The sequence below is a fragment of the Alligator sinensis genome, unplaced genomic scaffold, assembly GCF_000455745.1.
Source record: "Alligator sinensis unplaced genomic scaffold, ASM45574v1 scaffold783_1, whole genome shotgun sequence".
In the NCBI taxonomy this organism is placed as follows: domain Eukaryota; kingdom Metazoa; phylum Chordata; order Crocodylia; family Alligatoridae; genus Alligator; species Alligator sinensis.
The window spans coordinates 149837-166678 of NW_005842197.1; the positions used below are offsets into that span (position 1 = coordinate 149837).

The 16842-nt window shown below is 61.3% G+C and overlaps 2 protein-coding genes across 2 annotated transcripts in view; one reads left to right on the top strand and one right to left on the bottom strand.

The window, feature by feature from the left end:
- The first annotated feature begins 4294 nt into the window (after nucleotides 1-4294).
- Nucleotides 4295-8128, top strand: FAM166B (family with sequence similarity 166 member B). The gene is made up of 6 exons (XM_006026536.3): nucleotides 4295-4456; nucleotides 5320-5561; nucleotides 6170-6327; nucleotides 6629-6770; nucleotides 6874-7083; nucleotides 7428-8128. The coding sequence occupies exons 1-6, from the start codon at nucleotides 4389-4391 to the stop codon at nucleotides 7514-7516; spliced, it is 909 nt and encodes a 302-aa protein (XP_006026598.1). The 5' UTR covers nucleotides 4295-4388; the 3' UTR covers nucleotides 7517-8128.
- A 35-nt stretch (nucleotides 8129-8163) lies between these two features.
- RUSC2 (RUN and SH3 domain containing 2) overlaps nucleotides 8164-16842 on the bottom strand; it is a 13128-nt gene continuing 4449 nt past the window's right edge. Inside the window, 10 exon segments of the mRNA XM_025207474.1 lie at nucleotides 8164-9085; nucleotides 9305-9472; nucleotides 9841-10714; nucleotides 11451-11497; nucleotides 12127-12232; nucleotides 12611-12785; nucleotides 14435-14511; nucleotides 14867-15010; nucleotides 15893-16051; nucleotides 16561-16834. Of these exon segments, the coding sequence (XP_025063259.1) occupies nucleotides 8905-9085; nucleotides 9305-9472; nucleotides 9841-10714; nucleotides 11451-11497; nucleotides 12127-12232; nucleotides 12611-12785; nucleotides 14435-14511; nucleotides 14867-15010; nucleotides 15893-16051; nucleotides 16561-16834 (2205 nt within the window). The 3' untranslated portion in view covers nucleotides 8164-8904.

A 16842-nucleotide genomic window follows, 5' to 3' on the forward strand; every position in this document is an offset into this window, starting at 1 on the left:
CAGGGGAAGATGCATCAGAAGTAAAGGGCTTCAGGCCCCGATTATACTAGGTCATCTCTGCAAGCTGTGCCAAACCTGATAATGTTCTAGCTGTGTTTCCTCCCTGTGTAAAGCCATATAAAAGACATTACATTATAAAAAATGTCCACCTTGGTCTATAATGCATAGCCACAATATCCAAAAAGTGTAATAAGAAATCCCTATTAGATTTATATAACTAAGGGGGGGAGGGGGGGAGCATGCTTCAGACAATAAGTGAACGCAGACACTTTACTGCCCATCACCAGAAGCAGATCAACAAGCCTCTAGTTTATTCCTTGGTTTATTAATAGTTTATTCCTTGGATAATTAAAAGCAGCAGGGGGTCATTTGACTTGAACCCCTACAAGAGGAGACTTGTTAGAAATCTTCCTAGAAAAACAGACCAGTACAAAGCAATGTCAATGCCACATGCAAAAAGAAAAGCAATAAAATAGCTATACACCTGGATCGCTATATACCTGGCACAACCCCAGGGCAGCCTGCGACAGCCTTTGGTGTGCAAAAGCAGGCTGAAACTATCGAAAGTTTTCTTTTTTTTTTTTCATTCTTTTTTTTTTTAAATACTCTTGTTTACCTTTTTGTTTCAATCAGCTTTTCACACCTCTAGTTAGTACTTCCTGGCCTTTCGGTTCTGGTTGAACAGATACGTAATTAGGGTGGGTGGTGAGGCTGCCTTTTGCTCACTGTAGTGTAAATGCTCACGCCCCACAAACAAGGAACTCCAGTTAGCACCACCACGTCTTCCAAAAGCCTTGCACTGGGAAGCATCAGACCTTGAAGCCGGCCATTTATGGCTGAGTTTTTCATATTGACCTTGCTCGTTTTGTGATTAAGCTATTTTTTAACTCTGTTTTTTATACCTTATAGAAATGAGACATTTTAAAAGCTGCTTCAAGGTTTTTATTCAAACATTAGCAGGTCTCTGCTAATTATTATCATTTCTGTTTCTATTATCTGCTAATTATTATCTCGGTTTTTATATGTATTACCTAAGTATTACCTCTACTAATTATTTCAGTTTTTATCTGTATTACCTCTGCTAATTATTATTTTGGTTTTTATCTATATTACCTAAGTATTACCTCTGAGAATTATCTTAGTTTGAATTTGTATTACCTCTGTTATTATTATCTGGATTTTATCTGTATTATCTAAGTATTATCTCTGCTAATTATTCTCTCTGTTTTCATTCAAATATTAGCAGGACATACCTTTTACTCCCATGGCCATAGCAAGGGTATTGACAGCAGACACCTGCACCTGTACTTACCTGAAATTAAAAAAACCAAGCCTTTCCCAGTCCAACTGGGTGCAGCTAGTTAAACCAATTTGTTCTGCACTTCATGGTAGAAATAGGGTTTATTTCTCTCAAAAACACCAATGGAAAAAAAAAGCAAGCAGGGCCTATGTCGCTCCAATTGCCATGTTATAAAATGCCATACGGCAGGCCCCTGCATTATTTTAAATATAAGGCCTTATTTCCAGCAGCATTTTTCTGCAGCTATTCCAGCAGTTTCTCTGTAAGAACAGACCTGTTTTCTGGAAGACACAAACCCAGTGTGCATCAAGGGGCTTCATCTTCCAGCCCTTGAAAGGATCAAAGCAGCCCCAGGCATCTATTTTGCTTCGGGCCCAGAGAGGCCGTGTAAGAGGAGGGCAGACAGCCCCGCAAGTCAGTCCCGATCATTACCGTGTCTGCAGCTATCAGGCATTTCATTATGCTGCACTTTCTGTGTCTGCTCCCGCCCCGTGGCTCTAATTGCCAAGTTGCAGAATGGTCTAGAACAGGGCTTTGATTGATTTTTAAATGCAAGGCTTTGTTCCCACCAGGGTTTTCTGCAAACATTTTCCCTTTTTTGCTCTATACAAGCAGCTCTTTCTTCACGGAGAGACAACATTGGAGGTCCACAAACGGTTTTATTTTAACAACCTTGAAATCAGTGAAATCAACCCCAAAAATCCAGTTTTGGGTAAAGTCACCACAGGGCTTGTAACAGACAGAGCTGGACCCCAAAACGGTCATTTCCAATTCACGCACAATTGATTCGCAGCTCCCCGGTTCTTGCTATATTATGCATACAATGTTTGTCTCACTGCAATCGAATTTCACCCTTTTCGATTTCTTTGGCAGAAATCCTAGGATATGATTTCTAATCCCGAGCAAGCAGTCCGTGTGGATCTTCAAGAGCAAATCCCCACCTGCTTTATCGTGTTCAAAATACACCATCAAGGGCTTTGGCACTTTGCACAGAGGATCAATGTGGCGCATCTACATGTGCACTTTAATGCGCATTAAAGTGTCATAAAAACAGTGCGCTTTCACTAATGCACATTAAAATAAGGTAATGCACCTTTTTCTAGTACCTCACCATGGAGGTACTACATTTTATACACATCAGTATGAGCACATTAATGAACGTGTAGACACGCAACTGGTACTAGATTTAACGTGCATTACCTAAACTGCATTAATCGCACATGTAGACGCAGAGTGTCGCTGGGTTAAGCAGAGACCGAGGCAGTGCAGCATATCCTAGTGCGGTGAGGTTCAACCTTTTTGGCTGGCGTACCACAGATTAGCCCTGCACCCTCCTTGGTGCCACTCCGATCCCCTTCCCCTACACAATCTGCTGCTCTGCTTTCTGCTCCCTACTAGTGCCCCTTGCCTGCTCTCCCACTCTGCTTTCTGCTCCCTGTCCCCTCCCAGGGCAATGTTGTTCATGCCTTGATGGCTCAGGACTCTCTGCTGATGTGAGATTGGATGAACGAATGAATCATTCAGCTTTAAACAGACAGACAGCAGCAACTGGGGGTGTAAGCATGTGTGGAGGGCACTGGAGAAGCTGGGAAGAGGCAGGTGAAATACTGGTGCTGTGACACGAGGGGCCAGGGGAGCAGCACGGAGGATACTTGAGCTACTGGCACAAGCTCAAGCAATTTGGATTAGGACCCAGGTGCAGGGGGATATGCTCTGCCCCTGAGGAGCAGGACGCACATGCCCCTGTCCTGATGTGACCCTGGGAGCTGGACTCAGTGCTCCCCGTGCGCAGCTGGGGGCTCAGAGCCTGCTTCTGCATCAGGCCCCTCCGGGGATAGAGCTGGTGTCCGGACACTGCCCTGCCTCCTCTCTGGTCCGCTGTGGTGAGACACGAGTGCTGAGCTGGGGCACTGCTGCACGTGCACAGCAACCCTCAATTCGGCACTTAGCAGCCTTTGCCCTCCTCAAAGCAGGAGGTGAAGGGATTTAGGGGCCTGGAGGGTTTTGCAGCCCTGGAGTGGTGACTGCGTTGCTTTCTGGGGGTGTAACACCAAGGCCAGACACTGTTCCAGCACCAGTCCCAGCAGCAGCCAAAATACTCCTCTTCTGACCAGTGATTCCCAGTTTATCCAGTAGTAGCCTTTCTGGTTACAGCATCCTAGAGGAATTCATGTCCCTCATGCTCTTGTCAGGGTCCCTGCTTCCCAAAACAGAGCCCGCAGCCTGTAAGCGTGTCTGCACTCGGTGTGCCAGCGGCGTGTCCAGCCCCGCACGTGGCCACGCCAATGCGGATCCATATCGTTGTGTGCCAGTGACACCAGTTATTCTATGCTCATTACTTACCACTCTCCCAGTGCTTGGGCCAGCTGCCAACATCATCCAGAAGGAGGGCACGTTTCCTGCCAGGTCACGGACAGGAGCGCTACGTGGTGGTGGCAAAGACATGATACTCGTGGGGCCCGTGGGAAACTCACCGGCTGGACATTGCATCCCGGGTCAGGATCACACGGACACTATCCTGCAAGGGAGGTTTCAGCAAGTTCAGTGCAATGCAAGGTCCTTCAGGCAGGATGCAGGGAGGTGAGATGCAGCGGGGCGGCTGCATCACGATCTGTCCTTGTCTCCTGAGCCAGAAATTGGAGAACCGCAAGCCCTGTTTTCTACAAAACCAGAGCGACTGGCCTTAATTACAGGCCGGCCTTTTAATTCCCTCTGGACCAAACCCTGCCCCTTGCCCATTTGAAAGGAGGTGACGCCCGGCAGCGGTCAGCCAGGGGCCTGCGGCTAACCAGAGAGGAGGCACGAGGGGTGGGCGACGTGGGTATCTGCTGCAGCCACGTGCCGGCTCTCCCTCTGGGCTGCCTGGCCTAAAACTCCTGCAATGTCCCACAGCTGTGCCTGTCCCCAGGACACCAGCTCATCCCTGCCAGGGCAGTCCCTGGGGACAGGCTGCTCCGGGTGACTCCTCCCCCGGTGTCCCCGGCTCCTGGGGACAGCCCTGCCCTGCAGCTCAAACGCAGCTGCTGCGAAGCCAGCGCTCGGCGTGGCTCCGACTCCTTCTCACTCCAGATTTTGAGACCCTTGAGCCATGGCCACGGCATTCGCTCCAAAAATCAGCCAGGTCCTGATGACACCGGACCCCCACCACATCCCTGGGTGAGTAAGGGGCACCAGGACAGCACCGCAGCAGGATGTACGTGGCTCGTGGCTTGTGGCAGAGGCTCTCAGCCTGGCACAGACCCTGTGGCCAAGGCATGGCCCCCCTAGTTGCTTCCTATGCATGTCCTGGCTTGTCCTGCCCCAGCGCTGTCGCTGCCGGCCGCATGACCCCCTGCACCGGCCAGGCTCCCATGCGCCCTGCTTTGTTTCTGTGGGGAGGGAGAGGTCCCCGGCTGCACTGTGGGGTGGGAACACGCAGCCGGGGTGCACCGTCCCTTGCATTTGGAGCAAGTCTCAGCAACGCTGTGTGCATCTGTGTACAGGTATCCATGACAACCACCCACACGCCCAGCTGCCCGCGGACACACGGGGAAGCCCAGAGACCAGGGATGGAGGCAAGGGGAAGGGCGTGAAGGTGGAAGGGAGCATGGGAAGGGGTAGCAGGGGGCAAAGCAATACAGGGAGTGCACACCAAATGGGCCCAGCCCCCTGCTCCAGGGGGGCAACTCGGGGTCCAGCCTGGCATGACTTTATCCTGCAGCAGCCTGACACAACTTGGGGTGCAGAAAGGGGAGCTCAGAGCTCCTCTCAGGGTCCCCCAGCCTGGCCGGGATGCAGGCAGCACCCCAAGGGGAGGTTGATCTGGGGAACTCCTTGCTGCAGCAGGGTGTTTGCTTTGCGCTGCTGATCCCTGGGGCGGGGCTGCATCCAGCCTGCCAAGAGAGGACTGGCGACATGGGAGGGCAGCACTTGGATGCACTGGGTCTGTCTGGGGCTTGGACACAGCTCAGCACCTTCCCCGTTGGGAAGCAGAGGTGCTGTGCGTGTAGCGAGCCTGACCCCGCCGGTGCTGTTTGCAGCTACGCTGGGTACTGCCCCCAGTACAAGTTCAGGCTGGGCCAGACATATGGGAAGCTGACCTCCCAGCTCCTCACCTGCCCCGAGGTTGCCCGCTCCCCACATCTGGTGCTGCAGCCGACCCAGGGCCCCTGCGGCGATGCTCAGCCCCCAGAGCAGGAGGAGAAACTGCTGGAGGTGCCAAGAGCCGGCTGGGGGGCCGGCGTCCTCCCAGTGAGCTGCAGCATGGTCCCGGGATACACAGGTAAGGGCATGGAGCAGGTCCTCCGGAGGGTCCCCCCAGCCCAGGGGTGCAGGGCAGGACTCAGCTAGGCCCCCTCCCTTGCCTTGCACCAGTGCACGGGGGGCTGCTGGGCTCAGAGAGGAGGGGTCACAGCCGAGCAAGCTGGGGTGGGATGTCCTGCCTGCTGTCACGGCAGCACGGTGACTCCATGTGTGATGCTGCCGCGATGGTGCAAGGAGCTGTACGTGGCCAGACCAGTGCCCGTGACCCGCGAGGGTATCCGGCAAGAGCGGTAAGAACGACGGGCACCTGCCCCTGCACCCCAAACTGCACCGGGACTAGCATCCTAGTCCCGTCTCAAGTCTCCCATGTAAACACCCCCCATGGGGCTGCCCCGTGGGGGTGCTTGGGGCTGCCCGGGGGCAGGGCAGTGGCAGGAGGGTCCACACACCCACCCCGCTGGCAGGAGCCCAGTCCGGCCACACCTGGACCTTTCACTCCTGCGGCCAGGCAGATGTAGCCGGCTTCCCCCTGCCTCCCCCACCTCACCCAGTCTGTCCCCATTGCACCTGGGGCTCAGGCTGCAATTCAGCCACGTCTTCTCTATGCGCCGGACATGTGGTGCCCAGGATTCATCCCCAGAGCCCAGCACTTCTTCGCCAAGACCTACCTGGAGATCTGCAAGGAAGCTAGGAGCGACTTCGCCCGGCAGCAGCGTAGATCCTGGGGTGGGCAGGAGCAGCCCAGGGCCTGCCAGCCCTGCCCGGACCCCGCACAGGGGAGCAAGGTAAGGCTCACTGCAGAGCCTGCACCTGCTGCTTCCAGGGGAGCCCTCTCCTGCTCTGCCCTTGCCCATCAGCTGGCCAGGAGCAGGGCTGGACGAGCCCTGAGGGTCTCCAGAGGCCTGGGATGAAGTCCCTACCCGTTAGCCAAGGCGGCAGGGGGCTGGCTGTTTGCACCGATGCCTGCCCCAGTAAGGGGGTCCCGGGACGGTGTCTATGCCCCCACCCAGCGGGTTCCCCCATGCCGGCCTGCCCAGGAGGCTGCCCTCCCTCGCCCCATGGCTCTCACAACCCCTCTCCCGCCAGGAGCCCGCGGCTGGGATCCCCGGCTCCAATCACCGCCTGCTCCCCGCGGTCATGGGCACGGCCCCGCTCCCAGCAGCCGCGGCCCCGCATGGCTCGCCCTATTCCATGGAAGACGACGACCCCCACAAATACTTCATCTCAGGTGAGACCCCGGGCGATGCAGCCTTGTCCCCACTCAGGCATGGAAAGGGAAACCAGACGTGATGGGGGGCAGCCCCTACCCATCGCCCTGGTGCTCTGTGCAGGCTTCACCGGCTTCGTGCCCCGCGCCCGCTTCCTGATCGGGGCCGGCTTCCCCATCACCACCCACCGTGCCCTGCTGGAGTTCGCCCGGATGTCCCGCAAGGACGGCAGCAAGCCCAGAGCCGCGGGCGCCGGCAGCCTCCTCCCACCGCTGGGACGCACCTACCCCGCAGCCGGGGGGCTGCTGCCCAACTACACCGGGTACATCCCAGGTGAGCGCCTGGCTGCATGGGGAAGGGACCCGCCGGGACCCATCCCTCGCCTGCAGTGGGCTCCGACAGGGTTCAGCTTGGCTGGGTTGTTCCCACAGATCCTGGAGCTAAGCAACCTGGGACTCGCCATTGCAAGCGTTTCCTCGTGCAACCCCATGCTTAGCTTGACAAGCCCCATGCAAAGAGGCTGCAGCCTGGGGAAGGGGCAGAGCAACCCCGCGGTCTTGCAACCAAGGGGTTTGAGCCCAGCTGTGACCCTGGGGACAGTCCCGTGCCATAGGCTCCAGGCATCTGCTTCATCTCCCCCTCGGGCACAGCTCACGGCTCCTTCCTCTGGTCCCCAGGTTACAAGTTCCAGTTTGGCCGCACCTACGGCCACCTCACCCACGATGCCCTGCACCTCAGCCTCCCGGAGAAGCAGCAGCTGGAGTAGCCTCCCCGGCAGAGCACGGTGCTGAGCCTGGCCCACACATGCTGGGGAATAAAGGCCCACATGTTGCCCTCCGTGATCTGCAGGGTTCACACGCACACGGGCATCCACTCCCGGAGACCAGGCTGGTCCCGTGCACGGCGGGTGGGGGCTGTATCCCTGCAGCCTGCTGGTGCTGGCCAGGGCACAGCCAGGGCCATGGGAGCCTTGGCACGTCCCAGCTGCAGCCTTTCTCCAGCCGTCCCCAGGGCTGAAGGGCTGCGGCGGGGGCCTGGATCTCAGCAAAGCCCCTCCCCTGGCCTGTCCGGCCACGGCACCCCCAGCCTGGCTGCTGCTGGGGGTGGACCAGAGCCCCCGGGATGGGGTGGGAATCACGAGCTGGCGGCCAGCGGAGAGCCTGGTCAGCATCTTTTTTATTAATATGCATCATAAATAAAGAAATAAATAAAGGCGAGACATCTCGTGGTCCTACCGGGGAAGTACAAAGTAGCTATGGTGCGACGTCCGCGGCAGCCATGTACAAGCAGGAGGCAGCCGTGCGGCCCCCCCCCACCCACCCCGCTCCCAGCACCAAATACTGGCACGGCTTTGCCTAATACTGCCCCTGCCCATCCATGCCCCCCTACTCCTCACGCCAGGAGCTGCCCCCATCACTCCCTCCTCCCTTGCCCAGCCCCCTCCCCATCAGCACCTGCTCCCTCCCCCAACCCAGGCCCCAGCTGCCCCCCAGCTGCTCATGCCTGCTCCCTCTCCCCAGCCAGCCGCATCCCCTGGCTCCTTGCAACACCAAAAACCACCCCCACGGCCACTCAGGGCTGGTCACAGCCCCACCAAGATCCCCCCCCGCCCCCCGATGCTTGTCCCCACCTGCCTTCACCCATTGTAACCTCCCCTCCTGCCCCCGGTGGTGCCCAGCCACGTGGCGTGGACAGCTGGTGTGGTCCCACACGTGGTGCTGGGTTCACGTGGCAGCACACATGGATGCTGTGCAGCCAGGGAGGCCGTGGGGCTGCCCGTGGAGACCCTTGGTGCAGAATGCCCCAAACTGTGCCGGGCAGGGCCATGCCACGCTGTGGCATGGGGCTGAGATAGGCAAAGCCCCGCTGAAGGCAGCCAGGACCCCGCTATGAAGCTTCCGGGGTTCCTGCTACATCCGAGTCCACGGTCCAGGGGTGCTGGAGACGGCGTGGGGTGGAGGGGCACGGGCCGTCCCAGGGGCTGCATGCACGGTGGGGCCCAGCCACGTGCCCAGCTGGCACCAAGCCCCACGGGGCAGGAGGGGAAGGGACCCTTGGAGGCAGGGATGGGGCGGGGGATACAGGGCTAGCGGCAGCATGGCCTGCCCCAGCCCGGCAGGAGCCGGGGGCGCGGTGCCCGGCGCCCCCGCAGCATCAATAGTCCTCATCTTCTGGGTGGGTGACGTACATGATGGGCACCAGGCCGGTGTCAGCGCCCAGGCCGCAGCGCAGCCAGTCCCCGTCCACCTTGGCGAGGACCCGCAGCAGGTCGCCCTTGTTGAAGCTCAGCTGCCCGGCCTCGGTGGCGATGTGGTGGCACAGGGCTTTCACCTCACTGCGGGGAGACAAGAGGCCAGGGCTGGTCACGGCTCCCCACACTCATCTTCCAGCCCTGCGGTGCTGACCCCGGCAGCAGTGGAGCCCCCAGGACAGGGAGAGACTGCTCCCGAGCTGTGAAACCTGCCCGAGGGTGCAGCTGCCCACCCCAGAGCACAGACGGGATGGGGGCATCGTGCCCAGCCCCAGGACCCCATGCCATGCCCATGCCACTCACCAGGACAGCTCTGGGGACAGACCACGGGCCGGCAGCTGCTTGGGCTCCACGTCGGGCGTTGGGACCTGCCCAGGGTCGGGGGCCGCATCTCTCCACATGCTGGCCCCCACCGTCTGCACCACCCGCTGCAGCACGGACCGGTCCAGGCTCAGCCAGCCAGAGGGAAGCCTGCCAAGGGATGGCAGAGTCAGCGTCTCCACCCTGACCGAGCCCACGGGCCACATGGGCAGGGACTGCTGCACCCGGGGCTGCGGTCACCTCTGGGGAGGAGGATGGGAGGGACATCTCTGGGAGGGGGCAGGTGGGGAGGGGAGGGACAGGAGTTGTGCTATAGTGGTGCTTCAGACCTGCAAGGTCCCCCCTGCTTTCCCAGGGGCAAGGTCGGGGGTGATGCCTAGGGCTGTCAGGGAGACAGTGTCGTGATGCTCAGAGCTCGGACAGCGGGTTTGCCTGGGGCTGATCTTGCCTAAGGCAGGGCTTGGACTGGATACAACTCCGCAGGTCCCTGCCACCCCACAGCTCTAGGACTTGGATACCTGTTGGGCTGCTTGGACTCCTTCTGCGCCTTCCTGGCCCCAAAGAGGTGCCCCCACTTCACAGGCAGGCTGCTGTCTGGAGGACTGGGCCCCTCGGAGGGGGCTGCCCCTGGCCCCGGGGCTGCCGTGACTTACTTCTCCTTCTTCTCCTTCTCCTTGCTACACTTCAGCTCCGAGAGCACCGAGTCCGGGGGGCTGCCCATCCAGAAAGGGCGGCTCCGCTCCCGAGCCTCCTCCGGGGGCTGCAGGGTGGCGTTGGGACGCCTCTCCAGAGGGGCCTCGGCCAGGGGACAGGCCTCGGCACCCTCCACCACACCCTCACGGGGTGGTGGGGCCCGGCGGGGAGCAGACCCCGGCCCCTTCCTCCTCCTCTCGCAGCGGAGGAACTTGGAGCCTTCGGCCGAGCCCTCGATGTAGACCTGGGAGCTCTGCATGAGCTGGTACCACCAGCCGGCTTGCTTGTCCTTCCTGCTCTCGCCCGCATTCTCCACCGCCTTCCTCCTCTCTTCCTCTGGTTCCCGCTCCTCACAAGGGGCCCCCACGCCCGTGGCCCGCTCCCCGCTGCCTCTCGGCTCCAGGGGCAGCCGGGCAGGGGCAGCCCTCCAGCCGTCAGAGTCGTCACCAGCCCGGGAGCGCATGAGCTGCAGGGTGGAGTGAGCAGACAGCACCAGGTCCTGCTTGACCCGCAGCAGCTCCTTCTGCTGCTGCTGCTCCTTGCCCATCTGCAGCAGGCGGTGCTCGAAGAGCAGGTCCAGGCTGAAGGGCAGCAGGGACAGCGGCTGCAGCAGCAGCAGCAGCTCCTCAAACAGCGGCTGGCACACACCGTGCGAAAGGCACAGGAAGCCGGTCGGCTGGTAGTGCGCCAGGATGATGTCTGCAGGGGAGACAGCTGTCAGGCTCTCCACCCTGTTCCTGGGAGCCAGCGTGGCCTGGGACACAGGAGCCCAGACCCACAGCCAATGGGCCATGGTGCATCTCCTTGCACCCCAAAACCACCTCTCTGTGCCAACTCCGGGAGCCAGGGGCACAAGGCATCAGCCTGAGTGGTGCGATAGCTCCCCACCGGTCTCCACGATACCCATTCAGCACATGGATGCACTGGATTTATCCCCATGCTGAGCCATCATGCATCCTCCCAGCACCGGGAGCTCGGCAGGCAGGACCCAGCAGCCTAGCCCAGGGGAGGTGAACCATGCCCCCTTCATGGAGATCTGGGGCGGAGGGGTGCATTTGAGGCACAGCCCAGCCCTGCTGCACCCCACTGGCTTCCCAGCTCTTGGGGTGCAATGGTGTCTCCGCTCTCGCTTCAGAGCCAGGAATCCAAGGCTGGGCTTGGGGGGCTGACGGCCGGCAGGAGACGGGCCTTGCATGGTGCTGTGGGGTGGCAGGGTCCCCTACGATGCTCTGCTGCTGGCCAGCTGGACCATCAACCAGGAAACAGTCTGGGGATCTGGGGGCCTCTGCAAAGGCCTCTGCTGGACCCCGGCTGAGCACCGACACTCGTGTCTGGCAAAGGCTCAGGAGGGCCAGGCGAGGCCAGCCTGGGAGCCTGACAGGGAGGGAGACCAGGGCGGGGGGAGGTTGTCCGCTGGCTGCCCCTGCCCACTTACCCTCGTGGTTATACAGGTGGTTGAACCAGAACTCCAGGGACCGGATGCTGCAGGGGAGGAAACACAAGATCCTTGATGCAATCCTTGCAAGCCCCACATGGAAGCACACGCCTCAATGCCAGCATACATGTGCACACATGCACACATGTATATGCATGCAAAGATACACACGTACGTACACATGTGCACACAAATCCACATATCCATGTGTGCACGTATACCCATATGCACACACACCCACACAGCCATGTGCACACACGCGCATGTGCACGCACCCAAGTGCACTCATGCACACACACCCATGTGCACATATGCACAGACATGCACAGATGCACACGTGTGCACACACATGTACACCTTCACACACACACACACGTGTGCACAGATGCATACACGCACAGGCATGCATGCACTCAGTGTAGCAGTGGTGCAAAGCCCGGCTAGCCCTGCTGAGCCCTGGCCGGACAGCCCGGCAGGGTGGAGAGGTTTTAACGCCCCAATTTCCCCCCTGGTCCTCTTCCCCACTGCATCGGCTCTGGGAGCAGAGCCCTCTCCCCTGTTCCCTGCCCAGTGTCTGAAGCCCCCTCGCCCATCCCAAGCACGGTGCCAAGGCAGCTGGCAGAGGGGCAGGAAACCCCCAGCCCCAGAGCGGAGCCGGTGCCTGCAGCCCGCTTACTTGAGGAGTCCGAAGATGAAGGCGTTGAAGCGCATGGAGTGGCTGGTGAGCTCGGTGTGCTGGCTGACCTTGCTGACCAGGCTGTGCAGGAGCTTGGTGGAGGGGCCTGCAGAGATGGGAGCTGTCTGGGCCAGGGGTCTGCACGGGGCCGGGGACAGGACCCCCGGCAGCCCCAGCCCAGCAGGGGATGTGTTCGACATTGCTCATGCCAACCCCAACGCTCAGGACAGGGCTGGGCACCAGGACCCTCGAGACAATGCCACCACCCAGGATTTGCTGTGACCGTGAGCCAGCCCCTCCCCAGCCCGGCTGCAGGGAGCCTTGGCAGGGACGATTATAACGGACCTGGGGGAGCGACGCATCTCCGGGCCCCATCATCCATGGAGCACTTGGCACCCCAGCAGGAGGGTGACGGGCCCCAGGACGGTACAGGTCTGAGGGCTCCCGGCCCCGCGGCATCAGCACCCCCCTGCCCCAGCGGTACCTAGCTGGGTGGAGGCCTCCACCACGCTCCAAGGGATGTTCCTCCGCTGACCCACGATCATGTCCAGGACGTAGGCCTTGAGCCCATCGCTCAGCACGTCCCAGATGGCCGGGCACAGGTACTTCAGGATCAGGTGCCCCACATTGGGGCTCACCGAGCTGTTCCCCAACTTGGCCTGGCAGCAAAAGCAAGCGAGGGTGAGCACAAGCAAGCTCTGGCTCCTCCCAGGCCCCTGGCTCTCCTTCCCCATCTGTGGCCCCAAGCACCGAGAGCCGCCTGAATATGGGCATGGGGGCAGGTGGGAGAGGGGAGCAGGGGATGCTGGGGAGGTGAACCATTTCCCCAACACAGCTGCAGCTGGATGGTGATGTCCCTGTTGTGTCAGGGGGCAGCAGACCCCCGGGACTGCCCAGGCCATCTTTGGCCCCCAGCAGTTGCCACTGGCAGGGATGCACCTGACTGCAGGGCTGGGGTCAAGAAGAGCCCGTGGCATGTCCCCTCGTGCTACAAGCACAGGGCTGGGAGCCGCACGGGTCTGTCCATCCCCGCACTGCAGAACAGCTCCCCCGGGCACCGTCGGGGGGCCCAGGCTGGCTGCCTGTCCGTCTGCCTTGCAGCCCCCTCACCTGTCTGGCTCCCCATGTCGGGGAGAGGAGCCCCTTGCTTCCTCCGGACTCCCCACTGTCTCGCGATGCCCTGTCTGAGCACCGAGCAGGAGGAGCACGGGGGCTAAGGCCCAGACCAGGAGCCAGGGTCTCTGGGGTCTCTGGCCCATCTGCTCCAAGCACGAGTGATTGCAGGGTCCCAGAAATGCAAGGGAATCCTGCTAAAAGGAGGCTGCATGCACCAGAGGGGCAGCTGTGCTGCAGTCACCCCAGGACGGGGTCTAACCCTTGAAGGAACCCAGCAGGGGCGGCCCCACAAAGCGCCAGGGATAGTGAACCCCCCCGGGAGCCCCGCAGCCATCAGCACACACTTGCTCCATTCATCACTGGCCGGCCGCCCATGGGCATATTTGCAATAATGGGGCAGCACTGCCCATGCGGGAAGTACCGAATGCAGCACCTGGGATGGGGCACGGCACTCAGTCAGTGGCAAAGGAGGGAGCCGTGCCCCTTTCGAGACTTTCCCCCTGCAAAAGGGGACTGCATTTCCCAGCACACAGGGTGGGGATCCCCGATGGGGCTTGCACATCACTGCCACACCCCCTGGCTTGTACCCAGGAGGTCCCACATCCCGCCCCACCACATGGCCTGCCAGCACTGCAGACACATGGCATGGGGGTCTGCTCTTTGTGTCAGGGGGGGTTGAGCCTCTCCCAGAGGCATTGGGTACTGGCTGCGTTGGGGGACTGGGCTGTGCCAATGCTCCTGCCGGCACCGACCCCGCAGGGTCCTGGCTGGAGGGTCTTGCCCCTGCGCTCAGGCTCAGCCCCATTCTGCATTGGGGGCAGGAAGGGATTTCCCCCCCACTCACATTGGTCTGGATTGGGGCTTTTTTCCTGCCTCTGCAGTGGGGACACGGCCTCCACCTGGGGTCTCTGGAGCATCTATGCCCCCCTTTGCAGCAGCAGGACGTTGGTGGCCGCGGGCCACTGATTCCCCTGGGGCAGGCTCAGGGGTGATGCCTGGGGCTGTGCCAGGGTGATGTTCAGAGGTCGGAGACGGGGTTTGTCCGGGCTGGTTTGGACAGGACTGATCCCGTCTCAGGCAGGGGTTGGACGTCTCAGGCACAGGTCTAGGATTTCAAAGGGAGTTTGGCGAGGGCTGAAGACGGTGCCCCTCACACCAGAGCGAGGCCGGGCTCACGTCCCCACGGCCTTACCTTGACTCCCGGGTCCCTGCTGGTTCCGAAATGGGCCACGATCAGGTCGACGGCGGTGTTGATGGCCTTCACCAGACCTGCGGGACAGCCCAGGTCAGGGCAAGCCGGGCGCGGGGGCCAGGCCAGGCTGCCCAGGACAGGACCGGTGCTCCCGCTGGTCCCAACCCAGATACACGGGGAAGCCGGTGTCGGTGCATCCCGAGGGGACCAACGTATGCTCTGCCCTGTGCACAGAGCCAGCGCCCTGCTCCCATCCAACCTCCCTGCACCATGAGACCATGCCATGGACTGGACTATGCTGGGCATAGTGGGCTGCACAGGGGATATTGCTCCCATATGCAGTCTAATGCCATGGCAAGTTGCGGGGGCAGAAAGGCAAGACACAGGGACCCCCCCCAAAGCCCACCCTGTCCCAGCCAGGCCGGCTCCTACCTTTCTTCTGCAGCAGATCGATGGAGATGGACTCGGTGTTGCCATCAGGGGACAGGCAGAACTCAGCCGGGGGCTTCTCCGCCAGCGAGAAGTAGTCGGGGAAGAAGTCGGTGTAGTTCAGCTGCAGCTGCTTCATGGACTGCCCTGTGGGGCCGGAGACAGGATGGCGGTCAGAGACCTGCCAGTGCGGCCTGGGTGGGGGTCTTAGTTTAACCTACCTCCCAGAAACCCCCCTGCAGCAGCCTGCCCCCTCGTCCTCCCCCAGGGCCGGCGCAGCCTCACAAGGACGCGCTGTGGGGGGCTGCACGTCTCCTGGGCTGCAGCAGAGGCCAACACCAGAGACAGCCTTGCGGGTGCAGCTCTCCAGGGCTTCTGGGACCCCACACAGGCCAGGGCCATGGGTCCCAAGCACAGCAGCAACCCACAGAAGCAGCCTGCAGCACGGCACCGCCGGCACCGGGAAGCCTGGCTGGCATGCATGCTCTCTGCTCCAAGGGAGCATGCGGCGCGAGTCTGCACCTCAGTGCATTCACCTGGTGCATTCCCCAGGGTCGGGGCATGCATGGGGGGAGCTGGAGGGGCTTGGGCATGCTTGCTCTACCTGCTTCTCCCCAGCTGGGTTGGGGGCTGCACAGCACAGGGTAGGGGGGCACTGTGCAGCCCAGTGAGGCGCTGCAGCACAGCCAGGTGCCCCGGGGGCTACAACCTCCCACCTCCAGCCTGCATCTGGCACAACAGGGACCTGTTGCCTCGAAGAGCCGCATGGGCAAGGCGGCGGCTGCACTCAGCTCCCATGGGCTTCTGGCAGGGGCTGGGCACTTTCCTTACAGCCATTTCAGCTGGGCCACAGGGGCTTATATAGGCTCTGAGCACCCAGTGCCATTCAGCGCCCCCGGTCCGACTCCCCCCCCCAGCATGAGTGCTGGCACACTCATCACAGCCCCGGCTCCTCCGCTGGGGCAGGCAGCGTGCCCCAGCCAGGCAGCGGTCCAGCCTGGCAGGTCAAGGGCCGCGACAGGGGCGCACCGTTGAGCCGGCAGTGCCCGTGGCTGGGGTTGAGGGTGCCAGAGAACTCCAAGCCGGGGATGCGCCGGGGCAGGCGAGGCTCCGAGACGCGGTCCAGGCCCAGGGGGTTCCTCCGCCTGTACTCCCGCCACTTCAGTGCTTGAGGGGACAGGTGGTTGGCTAGCGCCGCGCAAAGGGACCAGGCACCAGGGAGGGAGAGGGGAGAGACAGGAGGAGGTAGGACAGAGACAGAAAGAGAGACAGCAAGTTAGTGACGGGCCAGCAGTGTTTCCGAGGGGTTAGTGCATTTGCCGGAGGCTGCAGCCAGCAGCAGGGGCCTGAGGGGCCCTTCCTGGGAAGCCTCCCAGGCTGGGGGGACACAGCATGCGTACAAACGCAGGAGCCGGACTGGGTCAGACCTACGGCCAGCCCATCTCACCTGGTCTCTCGCCTCCGAGCCATGGCCGAGGGAGAGCACCGGAGCCATGGCAGAGGGAGAGCACCGACCCCGCCAGACCTCGAGCGTGACCCTCGCTCCCACAGCCTGGGCAGGGTCTGCTCCCAGCACCTGCGTGGCTGGGGGCAAAGACCTGCTTCGGCCATGCAGCCAGCAACACCGCTGGGGGGGGCACTGCCACCAGCCAGCCTGGCCTCCGGTGACGGCTCTAAGCCGGGTGCACGGCACGTACCATTAAGGGGCCGCCCTGCGAGGCTGCCCAGAGACCCCGAGCCGCCGGCCTCGATGCCATTCCTCCAGGACGGCTCTGTGGAGGCCCCGGGCCCGCCCCCAGCCAACACGGACCCACCGTGGAGGTGGTACTCGGACACCGGTGTGCCGCGCCCTGGCGGCCCTTCTGCCTTGGGCACCGGCTTGGGGCTCTCGCGGGGCGGCGTGGCCGGGCAGGGCGGTGGGGCCGTGGCTGCCGGGGAAGCCCGGGTGGGCAGCAGGCTGGCGGACAGCGGGCAGGACC